This window comes from Macaca fascicularis, chromosome 12, assembly GCF_037993035.2.
Source record: "Macaca fascicularis isolate 582-1 chromosome 12, T2T-MFA8v1.1".
Taxonomy (NCBI): Eukaryota; Metazoa; Chordata; class Mammalia; order Primates; family Cercopithecidae; genus Macaca; species Macaca fascicularis.
The window spans coordinates 71,632,501-71,652,709 of NC_088386.1; the positions used below are offsets into that span (position 1 = coordinate 71,632,501).

Sequence of the window (20,209 nt, forward strand, 5' to 3'; positions counted from 1 at the left end):
GAAAAGTGTCTAAGGAAATGCTTTAGGAAAACACTAATATATCTAGAGATTCAAGTATTTCCCAGATCGAGTGGAACCCGGTAGTTGGAAAACTGAGCTGAAAAAGCCTCTTCAAATACTACAGCGATCTATCAATCTTGCCCCCACCCCCAACCCCTTCTTTTCCCTTCCCTGGCCTGGCTGTGACATCCTCTTTTGCCATCACTTTTTGCATAAAATATGCAAGATACTTCCATTCCATCAGCACTGAAACCAAAGACCAAAAGAGAGAACGGTGTTGGACCGAGAAGGAGGCGGCGCAACGGCCACCCCTTCCAGCACCTCGGGTTTGTCCTTCCCGGGGAAGGCGGCCACAGCTCTACCCGCCTTGCTCCTGAACGCAGTAAACAATCTCACAAACACAACCGCCGCTGCCCAGGCTCTCCATCCGCCCTCCCGGCCTTCTCAGACCTCCGTTCTCCCGCTCTCTTCGGGCAGGGTCCCTAACAAGCTCAGGCTGAAGAAACATTTGCCACCTCCCCCACCCTCGTTGAAAGAAAAGGAAGGATGGAAGAAAAAGAGCAACAGCAAGAAACCTCCGGGGCGACTCCTCCCCCCCCCAAGCACCAGCGCACAGCATCCCCCTCTGTCTTTGTTGTGGTTCTCGGCTGCTTCGGGCCACGCGGTTCAGCCAAGCAACCCGGGCCTGAGAGCGCACAGCCAGAACTAGCTTAGGGGGAGACGGGTTTGTCTTTGGGGAACCACGCGCTCAGGACAGAGGTGGCAAGTGGGTCCTGGGAGCCAGAAAACAGAGAAGGGCAAATGGCTGGGTGGCAAATACAAAAATAGAAATAATTTAGGGGGATGCCTGCCAGGCTTCTGCGCCTGCTCTTTCTCCCCCAATTCGGGGCAGGTTCCCTTCGGCCTCCCGCACCCCGGGGCGCCCCCTGGCGGCAGCGGTAGCAGCGGGCAGCGCGCGGAGGGTTCAGGGGGCTCACAGGGGACTCCCGGGCACACTCAGAGCGGCGGGCGCGGCCCCCTGGCGGTGGCGACGTAGTTATCTGGTGAGCGGAGCCTCCTCCCTCTGGTCCGGCGGGCTCACGGCCGTCTTACTAAGCACCGCGGCCGAGTATGGCAAGAAGCCGCTCTCGGAACGCGGTGCCGCCGCGCTGCAGCCGAAGTCCGAGCCTCCTCCGGCCCCTGCGCCCCCGCCGCCGCCGCCGCCACCACCACCGCCGCCACCGCCACCCCGGGAGCCAAGGGCCGCGGCAGCTGCTGCCGCGGCTGCTGCCGCCGACTGACTGCTGTGGCAACTGAGGCACGAGCAGGGTGCAGAGCCGCCGCTGGGGGGCGCTCCGGCCGCCGCCGCGGAGGAGGCCGCAGCCGCTGCCGCGGCCGCGGCCGCGGCGGCCGAGGCCGCGCTGTTGAGCCCTGCGGCGGCCGCGGGAGCCTGGTAGAGACCAGGGTGGCGGAAGCTACATAGCAGTTCCGGCCGAGAGTAGGGGTGCGAGAGGGCGCGGAAGGTGTCCAGTGGCCGGATGGAAGTAGCGAACGGCGACGAAGCTGCGGCCGCCGCGCCAGAGGCTGCAGCCGCGGCCGCCGCCGCCGTGACGCCCACGTGCGGGTAGTAGTGCAGCGGCACGTGCGAGTGGAAGGGGTAGGGCAGGCTTCCGGTGGCGGCCGCGTGCGTCATCATGTAGGTGTAGAAGCTGGGGTCCGCTGGGTGCGGCCAGGACATCGCCAGGCGCTGCCGCTTGTCCTTCATGCGCCGATTCTGGAACCACACCTGCGGGGAGAGACGCGCCGCAGCCCGGGTTAGGGAGCGCCCCATGTTCCCTGCTCCTGTCCCGGGACCTCTGCCCCTCCCGGACCTCTGAATGGCTTGGCCTACTTCTCTCCGACCAAGCCCAACCGCGAGTATCCTGTGCTCTCCCAGCTGGGAAAGTGTGAACGGCCGTGTGTGGACCGCCGTGGGCACACCGTCCTCAGCGAAGAGGGTCCTCTCCCCCGCGTCCGGTTGCTGCGGCTCCTCAGGCTTTTACTCCCTTACTTCTTGCTGCGACTTTTCTGTCCCAACCCAACCTTTCCTCTCCCTCCTGCCACCCACCAGTGCTGGTCTCGCCGAGCACCCCTCTCTCAATCCCAGGATTTGCACGGGGATTCTGGGCAGCCTTTGAAGAGAGGCTGCCGCTCAGCTTTTCTGAGAGGTCTCCGCGCGAAGTCTTGAGCCCTCAGAACTGCAAGGACCTGTCCCTAGGGGCACGGGTCCGATTTTGATATTGAAGGGATGATTTCGTTGGAATCGTTTGCCTTAAATGAGTGGGTAGAGCAATGTCTCCATAAACGGGGAACGTTACGTTTCCACCCCTCCCAACACTATCTAATAAAGACATCATTCGTCACAACTCTAAATTAAAGAAAGCCTGATCAAACCACAGGGAGACTTCCACACTCCTCCCCTACCCTGTGGAGTTTTTTTCTTTTTCTGCAGTGTCGAACGCTCCATGAAGGGCTCACCAAATCGCCTAACCTCCCGGCTATCTCTCCCAGACGTATAATAAAATTAATAACCTAAAGTTATATATAAATAAGGACAATTTCGTTGCATTTTTCCCCGCAGGAAGTTGCCTTTTTTTCATTGCCCAAGAGGAAAATGTTTAGGAAACTACTGTCTCAAACCAATCGATTTTTAAAATACAGTATCTTTTTCTCCATGTAACGATTTATGCGGAAAATAAATCTCCAAGCTCAAGAGCAAATGAAAAGTTTCATCTCTGGTTCCTGCTTGAGGAACAAAGACCAACTGGGCTTGCCGCCTAGGGGAAAGTGGGGCCGTGGATATGGGCGAGGGGGCATCTGGCCAGGCGTTGGGCACAATGGAGCAGAGGCAAGTGCTTTCAGCATTGGAGTGACCATTCGGGGGCCTTCTTAGATCCGTCAGGCGGGACAACCGTTCGGATTCGGTAGCCGAGAAATAAATAAGCCAATTCCTTTGGTGACTACCCCCGGCGGATTTCCAGACCCTCAGCTAAATCTAGCCACCCAGAAAGGGGAAAGGGGAAAAAGAAACAATCAACCCAGATGCCCCCGGGGAGGCCAGAGCAGGCACGCACTGGAATCGATACCTTGATGGTGGTTTCGGGCAGGTTGAGCGCCGCGGCCAGCTCGCACCGGCGGGGCCGCGACACATAGTTCTCCCGGTAGAACTCCTTCTCCAGGCGCGCGATCTGCTCGCGGGTGAACGCCGTACGGTAGCGCCGCACTTGATCCGCGCCAGAGCCGGAGCCACCCAGCGCCGCGACCCCGCCGCTGCCTCCGCTGCCTCCATGCAGGCTTCCAAGGCCTGAGCCCGATGCCGACGTCGTGGTGCCGGCAGCCGAGCCGCTCTCTGCGTACCCTGGCAAACAAACGGCCAACAGCGCATGAGTGGCTGTAGGGCTAACAGCCCCGCGCTGGTGCTGCGCTCGGATCGGGGAAGCCCCGTCAGGGAGGAGAGTCGCTGCCTGAATTGATGGGGTCTGTCATGCTTACAAATTGCTGCGGTTAATGGAATCAATAAAGTTTGGGGAGCCCTTCATAAGCAAATAATAGAAACTGAATTAGGAGATTTCTTTTTTAATAATTAGAAATTGTCAACTAAGGAGGAAAAGTGGCGGAGGGAAAATGCCTACCTCTGGGCGCAATTTGGGAAGCTCTGGGTTTGCCATGGTCTGGAGACCGCGGGGCAGCTTTCTGTACGGCCTCTAACCTTTATTGAGTCTTCGGGGTTTCGAATATTTTAAGAGTTCCAAGACAGCAGCAGCTCAAACCCAAGCCAATAGGGGGTGAAATCTACTTTTCAACTCTCTCCAGCTGACCTTAGCAGAGACGCCCAGCGAGGCTTCCGCCGACTTACCCAGAAGAATGCCCCCTCCATTCGGCCCTGAAGGCTCAGAGGCACCGGAGTTCAGAGTAGTTGCCCAGGGTACCTTTTCCAAAAGCAACTCGGCTGCTGACTAAGTAAGGGTCTATCGGCTCGCTCGGGCTCTCAGACACAAGCGCAGAAACATTTTCTCGGACTCAGGAGCGAGGGCGGGTGGGCCTGGTGTTCCAGGCTCCGCAGGCCTGAGCCTTGCGGGAAAACTCAAGGAGCAGGACGGGAGGGCACGGTCCCAGACATGCGTCCCGCCCCCGCCCGTGCTAGCTCGGTGCAGCTTGCTGGTGGAGGGTCTGAGAGGGGCAAAGGCACCGGGAAGGGCTGGCGGGGCCCGCGGAGGAGCAAAGAGGATGGGAATGAATTGCGCGGTGCGGCCGGCGCGGTTACCTTTGCCATTGTTTTCCTTGAGCTGAGCGGTGCCTAGGCCACCGGGGGAGCGCAGCGCGGAGCAGCCCACCTCCACGTCGCTGCTCATGTCGGCCTCGGCGGCCGCCTCTGAATAATGGCCCGGCTTCTTGCGGCTCTCGGCGGCGGAGGAGATTTCGGAGGAGACGGTGCTTTCGCTGCCCGTGTGCTGCAGGTTGAACAAAGTGTCTATTTCGAATTTGCCCTTGGCGGGGAGGTCTCCCAGAGCGCCGTGCAGGGGGGCAGACGGCAGGCGCGGGCTGAGGCGAGCCGGGTGCTGCGAATTTTCCAGGGCCTCGAGCACAGCATTGCCAGCCGAGTCGGACAAATTGGAGAATCTCTTGCCAGCCGTAGGGCTGTGCAGCCCTCTTTCCATCAGAATCATCTCTTTTCTTATTCTTTCCATCATCTCAGCTTTCTTAAAAATGTCACAGTGGCCCTGCTGTCCCGTCCTAATGATAGGCTGCGCCTAGGGCTAATTCTCATTCAGCCCCAGCGAACGCCTCTAAATATTATTATCTCTTTCGGAGGGAGGCGGAAAAATTGTGGGATGCCAGAGCGAGGGAATGACTGGTCAAAATGACCCATACATCCTTCCGAGCCCGAGATGTCATTCATCAAAAAGTAGCGCCCGCTCGTCATTAAGGTACGAATGACGCTGTTCGAATAATCATTTATTGTAACAGGTTTATAAGCAAATAAATACACGCTCCTGTCAGTGGGTAATGAAGGCAGCTTCAGAGCAGACAAATAGATCCAGGTAGGAGGCGAGAAGAGACAAGTGAGGAGGAAGGCTCCGGTCCTTTGCCCGCTCGGAGCCAGTTCTGCTCGCCCGGGGGTTTGGCCTCGGGGGTGAAATTGACAGTCTGATTAATAGAGCGCGCCGCGGCACATTTCCCCCTTCATTTAGGGGCATCATTACGCTCTCAGTTTGCTGGGTTGCCCCTTAGGTCCTAATCATGCAGCGCCTTCATCATTTTTCCTTGGACACAGATATGTATTAAATAATAGATAATGGTTTGACTTTCCAGGGTAGATCCTCGGGAAGGTTTTTTTTTTTTTTTTTTCGTTTTGTTTTAACATTTACAAGCTGCGGGCGTAAGTGGGGGGAGATAAGGGGGAGGATGCAGGAAGAGTTGCGTAAGGAGAAGACCTTGCGCCTCTCCTGTCTGGATTACTTATCTTTCGGATTTCAGAACCAAATATGTATTTTATTTAACAAATAGGACGCCGGAGTTCTCTCCCTCCCTATTTCTTCACCTCAGCCTGAATGCTCTCCTCCCACCCCGGGGGTGGTTGGATGGGGAGAGGGAGAGAGCGAGACAGAGACAGAGACAAAGACACACACACACGGAGAGAGAGAGAGATCCTAGAGTTTTGAAAGCACTTTCTTGCTACGTGGCCGCGGAGGTGCATTGGGCCCGCGCCTCCAAACGGAAATCATTAGGTCCTCTCTGATTTTCTAACACTGTTTGCAGAGTGAGATCTGAACTCGAAGTCCCCGGTTTTTTATTTTTATAATCCTGCTGATAGCCTTCTCGCCTACGCATTTTCCCGAGGGGAAACGAACTAGGCTGAACGGTTTGATAGCAGAATTCGACAGCTAACTTTAAACACAGTGGAGATTTACAGCGCCATACGGGCGCTCCAAATCCATTTTCACGTTGCCAGATTTTCCCCTCCCTCCTCCAATGGAATTATTTGCGGCAAAGGCGCTGGACTTCGAGGTCAAAAGAGGAAAGAGGAGACAGCTTTCTTCCCCTACCTCCCTGCTGCCCTCCCTTTTCTTCCTTCTCTCTTTCCTCCCCTCATCAACCGCAGCCCCTTACCTGCGGCCACAGGTATTCCCAGCGTTGAGTCCGGGCGCAGAGAGTCGCCGAACAGTCTTACCACAGCTCTCTGCGGCCTGGGCTTGGCGGCTGAGCCTCTTGGCGATAACTTTGATTGTCATAATGACGCCGGTGGCAACCATTTTAAGAAAGATCAATCTTCACTCAAGGCCGCTCCTCATCTCCCGCGGTTGCGCCCAACCTTCCCTGACCCTCCAAGCACTGTGCCCGCCCGCCAGCGGCCCAACGGGAGAGAGATTCGCGGACACTGGCGGAGGCGAGGGAGGACGGGGATGGGACGCGGAGGTCCGCCCGTGAGCTTCTGAAGCGGCTGAGAGACCCTGACAATCTGGGCACTGGGCGCGGTCCTGCATCCCCGCATTTAGCGTCAACCCAGACCCTAACCAGGACCCCCTCCTCTCCTTTCTCCGGACATACCCAGAACATTGGGGTGCGTTAGGGGGGCAAACTCGAGATCTATTTGCCTATGGTTCTTGGCGCTTTCCTTTTAACCTTAGACCCGTTGGGGGCGCGTCAGGAATGTAAGGGGAGGCGAGGTGTGAAGTATATTTATATACATATATACACACATATAGTCAATGCCAAAAGTTTATCTTCTCTTCCCCTCGGCGCCAACTTATTTCCACAACGCGAGCTTTGCTTAGAAAATCAATTCCACCTATTTAAGGTAATAAACGGAAAGCTCGATAGACAGGCGGTGCCTGGGGGAAGGGGAAACCGGTGGGGAACGCAGAGTGAGCATCCGGCACCGGAACTGGGACTTGACCCAGCGTCCATCTCTGCCCCTGCCCCATTGGCCACCCAGCTCCGAGCTCCCTGAGTTCTCATTGCGCCGGCTTTGGGGACATCAGCGCGGTGGGAGCCCAGCCCTGCCAACGCCCCCACCTGCTCCCTCTCTGCTCCGCAGCCGGGATGCCCAATTCTACGATGCCTTGCAGTCGCTGCCCCTGTGACCCGGGAAGGGTCCCCCTACCCAGTCCTCGCTTGCTCCAGGGACTGAATGAGACACCTTGGTCCAGGCTTGGGTCGTGCTGGGTTGGTGGTGGGGGGGTGGGGTGCAAGACCCTGGCGGGAGTGTGGGTGAGCTGAGGCACTGCTTGGGCGGAAATCCGTGGATGCCTTTATTGCTGTCGTTTGGCGCCCCCATCTGTTTTCCTCGCGGTTTCGTCTGCTGTGAGTTGGTTTTCAAGTCGGAGACGCAGTCATTGGAACTAAGGTGAGGACTGACGACGCCCTCCTCTATCACTCAGCCCAAGGGTCTCCCACATCTTCCCTTCCTCTGGGACATGACGCCTCTGGTCCCAAAGGCTGCGCCAAACCGGACCTCAGTCTGTTGAAAGGGAAAACACTGTTTCTCAGCAACACCTTCATTCATTAGTGGCTTTGAAAACTATTTTTGCACCTTTTAAATTACACTGATATTGCATTTCTAGCACGTTTATTACAAAAAAAACATGTCAGAGACCATGTCAGCGAAACTACTCACAGTAAAAGACACCTATAATGTTTCCACTAAACTGGGTGTAGCAGGCAATAATGTTTCGTGGGGTACAGTGACCATTCCATTCCAATATTTAATGTCCGTTTATTTATTTAGAGATTCCACACCCACTAGTAGTAATATTGGCTAACTTATATGAAGCTCTTACTATGCAATTCCAAGTGCTTTTTACATGTTATCTCAGCTAAGGTTCACAGCAACTCTGTGAGATTTGAACTATTATCCCTTTTCCAGAGATTATGAGCCAGAGGGGTTCAGGGACTTGCTCGTGATTTAAACTTATATCCGATGACAAAGTCAAAAGGGTTGTTTAAAGCCTTGGGCAGCATTTTTTAGGTTAATACTCTCATTTTGCCTATGTCTTATGTAAATACAGGCCTACCTCAAAAACACTGAACCTATATAGAGGGTAGTAAGAAGAATGCAGTTCCCTTTATTTGTGTGTGTGTGTGTTTTGTTGGTGGTGGTGGTAGTGGTGGTGGTGGTTTTTGTTTGTTTGTTTTTAAGACAGAGTCTCACACTTGTTGCCCAGGCTGGAGTGCAGTGGCAAGATCTCGGCTCACCGCGACCTCTGCCTCCCGGGTTCAAGCGATTTTCCTGCCTCAGGCTCCTAAGCAACTGGGATTACAAGCATGAGCCACCATGCCAGGCTAATTTTTGTAGTTTTAGTAGAGACAGGGTTTCACCAAATTGTCCGGGCTGGTCTCGAACTCCTGACCTCAGGTGATCCGCCCGCCTCAGCCTTCCAAAGTGCTGGGATTACAAGCGTGAGCCACCGCGCCCCGCTCTATTGATGTTTTTTGATGAAATACCCAAACTTGCACCTCTCCCAGAATGTGAAGACCAAGGCTGGGAACAGGCCTGTCAAATGTTCCGGGTGGTTTGATGCAGCCTCTGTGACCGTCAAGGCCTCTTACCCACTACCAAGGTACAGAACCCACTAGATAAAACAAGACAAGAATCCAACCTAAGCGTGCATGCTTTGGCAGAAATTTTTAAGACGCTGTGGGGAGTACAGGAAGGACTTCCTTCGCATGGACGGAAAAGCCCTTTTTGTTCTAAAGGGGTAATGACTTTGAAGAGGCCTAATTTTTTGGTTCGGCTTCCAGACTAAATATTTGTTTCTTGAGCAGCAGCGGGTCCTCTGAGGTGAAGTGGTAAACACTTTTGGCCTATGACTGCGGGTAATAAAAATCTATCCAGGCCGCCCGAGGGGAGGGGCGCCGGTAAAGCCGGAGCTGCAGCGAAGCCCGGGGTCTGCCGCTGCCGAAGCCTGGCTCTCCTCTTACGCTGGGGGCTACGGGCAGTTGGGGCCGACAACCTGCGAGCCCGCCTTGGGACGCATGCTCGCTCGACAGCTGGGGCTGCAGGGTGCGATGGGACAGTAGGACCGCGAAAGCCTGGGCTTCGAGCCTCGGGCTCCCTGTCTTTAGGCAAAGTGCGGTTTCCACGGCTGCAGGTTTCGCTGCATAAGGGAAGACTTGGATTTGGCGACTCCAGTCCTCACTTCGCGGTGGCAACTTTATGCTCCCATCCCTCGGTAGGCCAGCTTCTAGCTCTCTGTCCCTTCCGCGTCTCTCCGGTTGCTTCTGTCTTTTCTCCTCCCTCTTCCGTCGCAATCCCGCACCCCACGGAGGACGGTCGTGGTGCGGGAGTTGGGGGATACCTTCTTCCTGGGCTCTGGGGCTACGCAGACCCGTCGCCTGCCTGGAGCTCCTGTGCCCTCAGACGCCACGGGAAAACTTGCAGGGACATCTAGCGCCAGGCGTGGGGAACTGCGCGCCGCCGGGCTGGGAAGTGGAGCCGAACGCTGCCCCTCCGCCTCCCTCTCGGCTCCCCCTTCATACTTGGGCACTTTCCTCACCTTCAAGCCTTTGCCCTGCCGGTAAGGACAATGTGGATTCCCCATAGAGACAACGGACTCTGCGGAATGGAGATAGGTAGGTAGACAGACATTTTCTTTTATCTCAAGCGACGGACAGAGTGAGAATTTACTGGACTTAACAATGGTTTTGCTAGGGAAGTGTATTCCAGGGACAACCCCTCACCTTGAGACGGCGGATAAAACTACAGCAAATTAGGGTCCTAGCTTTTATTTTCCAAAAAAGGCAACAAGTTACTCTGGGCCTCCAGCTCCTGCCCCACCCTCCTGCGTCCCTTTCACAGTGAGATTAGTGCTTCTCTTCAAAGGAAAAAATCCTCACTGTGTTTGATTTTCTCCAAGGCTGGAGAAGTTCTCTCCATCCCAAAGAAGGGCCCACTGTCCTGCACGACGCAAACCTGGTTCCAGCAAATAATGTTTCTGGTTTGGAGGGGGTTTGGGACTGTTGTTGCTGCAAATGATTTTCATTTGATAAAGCCTAATCGTGTTGTGAAACCCAAACGGAACATGTCTCCAAGGTAGAAGGTACTCAAATGTGGATTCCATTGTCTGGCTGTTGCTGGGGTCTCCTTTTTTCACACTAGGTTTTGTTTGTTGTTATTTCTTTTGATATTTCCAGGCTGAGTAAAACTCAGTGTTGCCTGGAGAGGGAAAATTAGCTCCAAAGTTGGCAGAACACAGATTTGGTTAAGAACACTCTCCAGCCATTTCTGCTAGACTTAAGATTTTACTTTGGAATTAAGACTCTATTTCTACACCAAATATTTGACTTCTTACAAGTTAATTAGGAGGGTGTCCTGCACTTCCTGATCTTGGCCATCAAGACAAATGCTTTCAAAGGAGTCCCCAGGACCCCACTCTGATAGAATCCTGTGATCCTGGCCTTAATGGCCACTGATTATGTGGTTAATTGAGCTCATTGCTGTCTTGGCAAGCAGAGCAACTTCAATAAATCTAAATCACAGCCTGTATCTGCCCGTTCCCCCAACCTAGGACAAGAGCAAAATTTGAAAGATCATATACTAGGATGAAAGGAGAGAATATGACCTCCAGAACAGCACTGATGCTTAAAAAGGATGCCTCTGGAGGAAAAGGAGGAAGAGGAGCAAGTGATGGGAGAGTACAATGGGACTTTGGGCACCAAAGGGCCATCCTGAGTTTTTCACCAAAATCAGGAACAGCAGCAAAACTGGTTTCACTGAAGAAGACATGGATGTTTGGAGACATGTGTAGTCTCCAAGGATTTTCACTTAACAAAGCCCATTTCTGTTGTTAAGACCCTTGCATAATGCACCCACGCACAAACACAAGGCTTGGTCTGTGCTCCTGGCCGGCTAAAGAAACTGATTCCCATTAAGTTTAAACCTGAATGAAATGTTTCTGCAAATTCAGTCTCAAAATTCCTCCCCTACCTGGCTTCCCCAGCTTGTAAACTATGTGTCTCATTAGTTCATAAACAAAGCAGCCCTGACTTTGCCTGGTACTCAGCCACAGCCCCAGTATCCAGTAGCATTTGCCCTGAGGTGCTGGGCTTGGGGGCCCAAGTGGACCAAGTCAGACCCCCTTTCCTCAGGGCAAAGCCCTCCCACAGGACTGGGACCCCAAAGGCTATGCTGGAAGCAGGTTCAGCAGCAGGATATCAAGGGGCAAAGCTCCTAATTAAAAATCTTCCTGGCTTCTGAACGTTCATTAGGATGGACCTAGAAACCTTTTGCCCTGCTCTGAGAGGGTCCCACAGGGCTTTTGGAAGCAGAGCCACCATTGAGAAATCCCTTTCAACCTGAGTAGTAATTCAGATTTTTCTCCCACTCCTGCACAATTTAGTTTGCTGAATAGAAAATTCAGCCAAAAGTGATGGGCTGCTTGAAATCAACAAAACTTGACACATTCTTCCCATTTTCATTTTACTTTATTTATTGTTAAACACATAATTGATCATTAAACTGCACTTATCAGTGAGAAAATGAAGCAGAAGCCCAAGGCACAAAACCACAAGGATATTTAATTTTAAGAGACTGTAAGTTTGTTGGTTCTAGTTATGTCTTAGAAATATTTCAACGAATTTGTTTTTTGGAGTCATAAAAAGTTAAAACTATCTTCATGTTTTCTCTGAGGAAGAAAAAATGAGACAAAGAGAAAATAAAAGCATTTCAGGGTGGCCCATGGTTGGTGGTTTGGTACCAAAATTTTTTCATAAAGACCCAGCCAAACCCTTTTTAAAAGTTAGCAATCCCGTCGCCTCGCCACGGTTAGCCTTTTTAAAATGTCGGTCGAACTTTCATTGCTGACTTTTGCCTTGTTTTCCCAAATAGTGAAAAAATAGTTCTCATCAGCAAACTTCTATTTCCTGTGATTTCCTGTAAAATTCAGGCCCCTCCCATCTCAGATTTGATCATGAAGATGTCGAGAACTTCAAAAACATGAAACGAATTTTCTTGCTTTTCCTTTCCAACACCCCTCTCATAACTTTCCCCTTTATTTGAGCCTTTTATGGTTACTGCGTTTTGCGTGTCAACACTCCTAACACCAGCAGCCCACCCTGAAATGCCAGGCCAGGCCAAGGAGGGCCTCCCTGGCTCTCTTCCTCATCTTACTCAGGGAGTCTTTGGTCGGGGGAACAGTGGTGCTGGGTGACAAGCTCTCACCAATCACAGGCTTAGGGGAGTGATTTTCTTGGAGATGGGCTGGCTTGGGGAGTGTGTGCCACAGAACCAAATGGGCTCTGAAGGATCCCATATCCACCCCCAGAATTCTGGGCTCATTGGATCTAATATTGTTCCTAAGGCAGAGCCCCACAGTCACAGCAGGACTCTCATTGGTGCCCCATTAGTTGCTGAGATTGAGGGATGGTGGGCTGGAGCTCTGAGGCTGAGGAGCAGCAGAAAGGGATGATGAGGGATAGGGCTGTAATCCCTAACACCCTGGCAGTATGGTTCCAGAGCTGGACCTAGCCCCACCAGCACTGCCGTGAGCCCACCTGACCCCTTGAAGTCAGACCGTTTGTCTGGGCTGCTCCTATCACAAACTCCAAATTTGCTTGGAACAAGCGCCCTCTTAATTTGCCCCTCTCAGTTCTCTGCAGTTGGCAGCTTGGAAAAGGAAGCGAAACAAAGGTCCCTGGGAAAGTGAAGTTTTCAATTAATTTGGTGTGAGGAACGGGCGGGAGTGGGTGGTGACTGCAAAATGCGAGGCCGGTCGGCTGCTGGAGAGACACAGAAGTTTCACGGCGGGCGGCTGAGTGGCTTTCTTCCCCGGCGCCCTTCTCAGGGTCTTTCTGCGGGTCGAAGAAGGACCCGTGGGATCTGAGGGGCCCAGGTCGGAAGTGACTCCCGGCTGGCCCAAGAGTAGAGGCCAGTAGCGTTGAGTAGGCATCCATGGACTTTTCTCTCTGGCACAGATTGTCAGGCTCACTGCGCCGATGCTTGTCTTTCATCAGTTTAAGTCTCTGCCGCCAGCCCCAAGGGCGCTTTGTGGGCATTTTCCGGACGGACAGCGTGTGTGTATAGGAAGGGTCTGCTCCAATGCTTCTTATCTGTGTGAAATGCCTTTGCCGGGTACCAGTGCGCAAGGTAGGGCAAATTAGCCACTCAGATTTGGGGTCTAGAGGTCGACTAACTGAGGGATTCAGCAACAGGATAAAAAATGGGCTGAGGGATTCAGCAACAGGATAAAAAATGGGCCTGTTTTCACATCATTCTGATCATCTCTGTCCTTCGTCTTCATTTTGCTGTGCAACTCGGGTAGCCGAGGAGAGGTGGCAAAAACAGCGGTTGCCGAGACAAGGCGCAGGCCTCGGCGCCCGCCTCAATCGCAGACAGGGCCTGGGATGGGCCGTCGCGCAATCAACTCGTGGGGGTGGCTGCAGAGCGTACGCCTGGGTCGGGGGGAGGGCGGGAATGGGAGGTGGACCCTGCAAGGGGCAGGAGAAGGGTGGGGACCGGAGTGGGTGGGTCCAGCCGGGAGCCAGGCTCCCCCGCGTCCCTACCCCCACGTGGCCGCACGCAGCCAATGGCACGCCCCCGGCGGGCGCCCTCGGGGCGGGAGGCGGCCCCCCGACCTGCCCAGGCCCCCTCCCAACCTGAACTTCGTTTTTATAAACGTCCCGCGATGAGCTAACCTGTTGGAGGGCGGGAGGGCCGGAGGCGGGAGGCTCACAGAGGGAGAGAGGGCTAGAGGAAGAGGGCGGGAGCGAGCGAACCAGAAAGAAAGGAGAAGAGGGAGGAGGCGCGCCGCGCCATGGTGTCCTGCGCGGGGCCAGGGCCAGGGCCGGGGCCAGGCCAGGCCGGGCCATGAGCCGCGCTGGGAGCTGGGACATGGACGGGCTGCGGGCGGACGGTGGGGGCGCCGGTGGCGCCCCGGCCTCTTCCTCCTCCTCCTCGGTGGCGGCGGCGGCGGCGTCAGGCCAGTGCCGCGGCTTTCTCTCCGCGCCTGTGTTCGCCGGGACACATTCCGGGCGGGCGGCGGCGGCAGCTGCGGCGGCGGCGGCGGCGGCAGCGGCAGCCTCCGGCTTTGCATACCCAGGGACCTCTGAGCGCACGGGCTCCTCCTCGTCTTCGTCGTCTTCTGCTGTTGTAGCGGCGCGCCCGGAGGCTCCCCCAGCCAAAGAGTGCCCAGCGCCCACGCCTGCTGCGGCCGCTGCAGCGCCCCCGAGCGCTCCAGCGCTGGGCTACGGGTACCACTTCGGCAACGGCTACTACAGCTGCCGCATGTCGCACGGCGTGGGCTTACAGCAGAATGCGCTCAAGTCATCGCCGCACGCCTCGCTGGGAGGCTTCCCCGTGGAGAAGTACATGGACGTGTCAGGCCTGGCGAGCAGCAGCGTACCAGCCAACGAGGTGCCAGCGCGAGCCAAGGAAGTATCCTTCTACCAGGGTTATACGAGCCCTTACCAGCATGTGCCCGGCTATATCGACATGGTGTCCACTTTCGGCTCCGGGGAGCCTCGGCACGAGGCCTACATCTCCATGGAGGGGTACCAGTCCTGGACGCTGGCTAACGGGTGGAACAGCCAGGTGTACTGCGCCAAGGACCAGCCACAGGGGTCCCACTTTTGGAAATCTTCCTTTCCAGGTAGGGGCGATGGAGAAAAGGGACCTACACGAGGGAGGGGGAAAGAGAAGAAGAAAAGAAAGGACTAAGAGTATTCGCCCCTACTTGGGAGTGGGTGCCTGTGCTCTACACCTGACCGGGGTTAACCCAGTGGAAGTTTGTCCAGTTCGTGTGAAATCTGTAAATTCCTCCTCTGATTTCAACTGCCTCCGTCACTGCCCTTTCTTTCCTTGTGTGCAGCGCAGACACGTTTTTCTCCTAAAATTGAGGGTCTCTGCGTGCCGTTTCTTCGGACCTCTCCCTTTTCTCCTAAAGAGGCCTTTTTCCTAAGAAGCCTCACAGAGTTGCAACCCCCCCTCCCATTTTCAAAGATATCACTGCTCCAAGATGACCACTAAAGCTTGTTAGATCAAGCCCACAAGCTCCAAAAACAGGAACGCAGGAAATCAAAATTTGAGCAAAAGACCTGAATTTGTATGTGTCTATGTATGTGTGTTTGTTTTTATACAACAGACATTTGCAGAAACTGTCCTCATGAACGTGCCCAATAACCATACCATAAAATTGCAGGCTTGTTAAGATGCCGGTTTGAGAAACTATGATAATCAATCGAATTAACTTTTGTTGTTAAGTGCAAATAATATTTCTTTAATAACGGGTAAGTAATATGTCTATGTATATAATAAAGACCAAACAGTGTGGCTTTTTTTTATTTCCTGCACCCCTGAAAACACATAGACACACACACAGACACACAGACACACACAGTCCTCAACTAGGTGCTCCAAATATCCCAGCCTAATTTTTCTTGTGCTTTTGTTTGTATCAGGGGATGTGGCTCTAAATCAGCCAGACATGTGCGTCTACCGAAGAGGGAGGAAGAAGAGAGTGCCTTACACCAAACTGCAGCTCAAAGAACTGGAGAACGAGTATGCCATTAACAAGTTCATTAACAAGGACAAGCGGCGGCGTATCTCGGCTGCTACGAACCTATCTGAGAGACAAGTGACCATTTGGTTTCAGAACCGAAGAGTGAAGGACAAGAAAATTGTCTCCAAGCTCAAAGATACTGTCTCCTGATGTGGTCCAGGTTGGCCACAGACAGTTTAGAAGCCATTCGGTTGTCTCCAAAAGGCCTTTGGAAAGACTTGAATATGTATTTAATTCCTCCCACCCCTGCCAATGGTGGCAAATTTTGTGAATTGTTTTTCTCTCTTCCCCTTATCTGGCTCTAAAACCTTCTGCTGCCCAGCCTGACTGTGTAGTTCTGATTTTTACTTGTTTATTATTGGTTTTGTTTTTGACTAGGATTTTTTTATATGTTTTAAATGTTCTGTTTCTCCCTCTAGGCCAGTATAAAGGGACTTGAAGTATTTTTTAATAATCCCCCCCAAAATGAATTTCAGAAGCGCCATTCTGATTTAAGGTTTCAGGTTTTTTTAAAATTACTTTATTTGTTCGTTCCCAGCACTGATTATCTTCATAATCCATTAGGACAGAATGGTTTTCAGTCATTCATATCCTGTAATTAGTTAATTGAATCATTAGCTCTCAGCAGTTGCCCTGAGGCAAGTGGAAAGGCAGGCAGTGCTCTGGGGTCACCAGGAAAGTCTAAAAACAGGAGGCTGAAGGTACTGTGATGGCTTTAAATGTGGCCACCTTATCAAATAGGGTTTGTATCAATATTGAAATGAAGACGATCTTTCCAACTTTGGGTGTTTTGCTTGCTGTTTTAATTGTATATTTTTTAACATTTTGTAGGTTTGTGTTTTCATTTTAATTTGAAACTCATGTGTCCTCATGGATCGTGGATGGCTTCATTTCTTGAGCTCTCAATGCATATATTTAAATGGCTGCAATCAGTAGAGTGACCCACGGATGGCATAAATGCACCTCCTTCTCTTGGCCTTGAATCTATGGGTCTGGGATTGTGGCTATCTCCTCAATCCTCAAAAAGAGGCTGAATGAATGTGGCCATGGGTGGGAACTTACATACAGAACCCAGTGAAGAACCTGACTGTCTGAATAAATGCATTGGGCCTCTCATGGAGCTGTAAAGCGTCCAACAAATATGAAAAATGTGAAGTTCCAAGGTCCAAGAAGAAAAATAATGATGTTTCTGAAAGTGATGATAAATAATTACTTTTAAAGTGCTGCATATTTATACAATTGAGAGATTATTTTTGTAGATGTAATGTCTGTGAGCTGGGATACATAGGCAGTGCTTCAGGCATTTAAAAATCACTTTTTACTCCTAGGGAGATGCCAATAAACAGAACTCTCTTGTTTCTTCTGAGTCCTTATACATTTGTTTTATTTTTTCAAGTTTGTGTTTCCTCTTGAAATGATTCTTATTTATTACAAAATCTTGATATCTTGAACACAGTTATGTTCTCTGTGGATGAAGGAAACTCAACACTAATTCTGGTTTCTGGAACCTTCATGCTCTCCACTTTTGCCCCCTTCCTTCTCTTTTGCCCATGACTTTAACGTAAGTAGTGATGTTTAAAAATGAGGATATAATTTACAGTGTTTAAAATGATATTTTTTACCAGGCCAGCTCAAAAAACAATAAAATTTTACTTTTCTTTCACTATTGTCAATTTATTTATATAGTTCTATTTTTTGTTAATCCATATGTATTTGTATGCCTGTGCATAGAAAAACTTACTCACTTGAAAATTTTTAACCTAGAAAGACCATTGTAAATATCTGGACTAGGAAGGTCTTGAAATTAGAAAGACATATCCATATTTGGCAATCGAAAAAGAAACATTTCAAGCTTATCCCATATCACCTTCTCCGGGCAGTCTGCACAGAGCAGTTGACAACTGAAAACATAATTATAAAATCTAAACTTTCAGACGCAATTTTTAGGCACTAGAATTTTCTGTTTGAGATCTTTTTGCCGCTCAGGGAAATGGCCGCTGAGGAACTGGATGACTCCTCAAGGTTAGCTCCCCACACAATCAACTCAGTTGTTGCTAACGTTTTCGTGTGTAAGTTAGTTACATACTGATATTTAAAACCTCACTGAGTGTGAAAACTCTCCTGGTGGGAGGGCTCCCTCATGACTTTGAGAGAGAAAACGCAGAGACCTAAGACTTGGAGCTACTTTCGTTTTCTCTGTCCCAGCTTGATTTCTTTCATATCTTACTGCCGACAGTGGACAGCTAACTTCGTTTTTGAGGGGGAGGGACAGAGACGGAGAGACAGAGAGAGAGATTTGATGGCGATTCAATCTCTGCAGAAGAAATAACCCATGTACAAGGGGCCATGCCATCCCCCACCTTACACTTCGGCAAGGGTCGTTAGCGTTTTTGTGGTTTTTCTCAAAATATATGTTTTCATGGGAAACGGGCACGTTTTTCCTTTCTCCTCATCGCCAACCTTCCCCTCCATTTTTTGTGAGTCCCACACTCCAGAGCGTCACTCCATTTCCAGGTCTATTTCTCGTTTCCCATCGTGGGTAGGGGAGATTGCCTCGAGGTTTTCCTTTCATCTCTAGTTTGCATGTCAGTACCCCCACTCCCCCAGCCTTGGAGAAATAGTAGGTTTGCTGAAGATTAAAACTGTACTCAAACGCTCTCTGGAGGAATTTGGATTCAGAGCTAAATCAATAACAGAAGGAGGCTTTGTTATTTATATGCGTTTCCTTTATATTCCAAATTGCGGAGGGAGGGAAGGAACTGGAAAGTGACCCAAGCACTGGGAGGGAGGCCCTCGGGGAGCCCGGGAGGCTAAGAGGGCTTGGAGAGAGGCCTTTCCTTCTGTTGGAGACAGGCGGCAGGAGGGTGCCTCAGAAACTGGGCAGGTTTTTAGAGCCGCGGGTGGGGGAACAAGGCCCCCGTGTCGCGTGATTCAAGAGGCGAAGGAAGCACTGGAGCCGGGACCCACGGCCAGACAAAGGGCAACTGCAATGCTTCCCCGCCTCTGGCAGCCCCCTGGGTCCCTCTGGCTCCGCTGTCAGGGAGCCAGTGTCAGGGGCGGCCTTGTCGCCAAGATCTCCGACTTTCGGAGGCGCTCGGCTGCGTTTGAAAGCGCGCTGTGACCGCGCGGGCTGGCGACCCCAAGGCGGCCGCACCGCCCTTCACTGTTGATCTTGACCGTGCGGCTGCGCCTCGATAGGCATGGAGCGCGCTCGCCATCTCCTGGGCGTTGGGCGGCATTGGCAGAGCTCGCTATTAGCTCCTCAGCCAAATCCTTTCCCATTCTCTAAATCACCAGCCAAGCCGCCTCCCGCCACTACTTTCCACCCCGACCCTCCCTCGATCCGGGTCCACAGCTCGCATAAGACTTTGTCTGCCAGACCTCGAAAGTCATAAACCCGGGGAATGAAGTGGGAAGACTGGGCAAGGAGCAATGGAGGGAACCCTAGTTGTTCCTGTCTTTCCAGTTTTTCACTTAGTTCTTTTATGCCTTTAGTCCTGAGGCACAAACAGCTGTTGTAGGGTTGCCTAAAGGTCCGAAGGAGACACCCCTCGGCTTGCAAATAACGAGGAATCGTCTTGCACTGAAACGTGAGGAGCAGAGACTGCAAGGACCCCGGAGCTGGAGCTTTCGGGAGTAACGAAGCTGCAGCTCCTCGAAAATAGGATGGGTTCCCCAAAATAAGAGCTCTTAGGGATCTGAGGTTTGTGTTCCCTTAAGTGTCTAGGAACTGGGGTTGCAGGTTGTGCTTGCCCCCACCTCCCAAGAGAGGACGCGAGAGAGTGAGTCTGTGTGCCTGAGCTCCTAAGGAAACCCTCTGGCAGAGCCAAAGGAGCCTCAGACGTCCCCACCCCCACGTCCTCACTCCCTCTCCCCGCCCCCCCCCCCCCACCAGAGCAGGAGGAAGAGGCCGATTGCGTTCCCCAGAGCCACCCAATTGGTCGCCATAACTCACACAATAAAGTCGCAGCGCGGTGGTCAGTCTTGCCCTCCGGCGGCGCCTGTGTGGTCTCAGTGCGGGAGCCTGCGATCTAACCAATTCCAGCTTGGCTCGCAGACCGAGGGTCCTGCTGCAGGCTGAGACTGGCGCCGGTCACGGGGTCTCCAAGGGTCTTGGGATCGGAGGCAGGAGGGGGAGGACCCCTAGTCCGCTGACCGGACTAGGCAAGAGGGCCAGTGGCGGGGTCTGAGCACACCGCTCCCAGCTAAGAACTGCTGCCCTTCCCACTTCGATGTTTGTCAGACCTGTGAACTCCCTATCCCCGGCACCCCTGGGGGCGCTGAGGCGAGGAACTCTGCTAGCCAGCTGCCTCCGAACGCCCGCTCTTCCCCGGCCAGGTGACTCTGGCTCTTCTGCCTTTCCACACCCAGTCAGGGGAGTTCGTCCTGCTTTGCCCTCCACTTGGTGGATGGGGACACCACGGAGTTCTGGTTTGCAGTGTGTAGTCCCGGAGAGGACTCCTGACGATAAAAGGAATGTAGCCATTGGCCACGATTGGTGGATCAAACTGATGGGTTCCCTGGCGGACATTCTCCATGGACCTGTATGGCAACTTCCCTAGGATCAGAGTTCTTAGCCATGGGGACACAAACCAGGAGTAGTGCGGCCTCCTTCCTGGATCCCAAACTTGGGTAGTTTGTGATCCCTTTTTGTGTCTGCGGCCTGGGACTGAGGGCTCAAGCAGTGAATGGGTCTT

At 52.6% G+C, this 20,209-nt stretch overlaps 2 protein-coding genes across 2 annotated transcripts in view; one reads left to right on the plus strand and one right to left on the minus strand.

Moving 5' to 3' along the window:
* EVX2 (even-skipped homeobox 2) overlaps positions 1-4,895 on the minus strand; it is a 6,504-nt gene extending 1,609 nt beyond the window's left edge. The window contains exons 1-3 of the mRNA XM_045368437.2: positions 4,283-4,895; positions 3,105-3,376; positions 1-1,765 (exon numbers count right to left, since the gene is read on the minus strand). The exon at positions 1-1,765 is cut by the window's left edge and continues 1,609 nt beyond it. Coding sequence (XP_045224372.2) covers positions 1,037-1,765; positions 3,105-3,376; positions 4,283-4,709 — 1,428 coding nt within the window. The 5' untranslated portion in view covers positions 4,710-4,895 and the 3' untranslated portion in view covers positions 1-1,036. The remainder of the gene's footprint in view (positions 1,766-3,104; positions 3,377-4,282) is intronic.
* An 8,927-nt stretch (positions 4,896-13,822) lies between these two features.
* Positions 13,823-17,128, plus strand: HOXD13 (homeobox D13). Its single transcript, XM_005573548.3, has 2 exons — positions 13,823-14,603; positions 15,412-17,128. The coding sequence occupies exons 1-2, from the start codon at positions 13,823-13,825 to the stop codon at positions 15,660-15,662; spliced, it is 1,032 nt and encodes a 343-aa protein (XP_005573605.2). The 3' UTR covers positions 15,663-17,128.
* Positions 17,129-20,209: the final 3,081 nt, after the last annotated feature.

Bases quoted from the DNA above. Each gene is read 5' to 3' on its own strand.
- HOXD13 (XM_005573548.3), top strand. From the start codon at position 13,823: ATGAGCCGCGCTGGGAGCTGGGACATGGACGGGCTGCGGGCGGACGGT. The intron at 14,604-15,411 runs GTAGGGGCGATG...TGTTTGTATCAG, and splicing joins TTGGAAATCTTCCTTTCCAG to GGGATGTGGCTCTAAATCAG.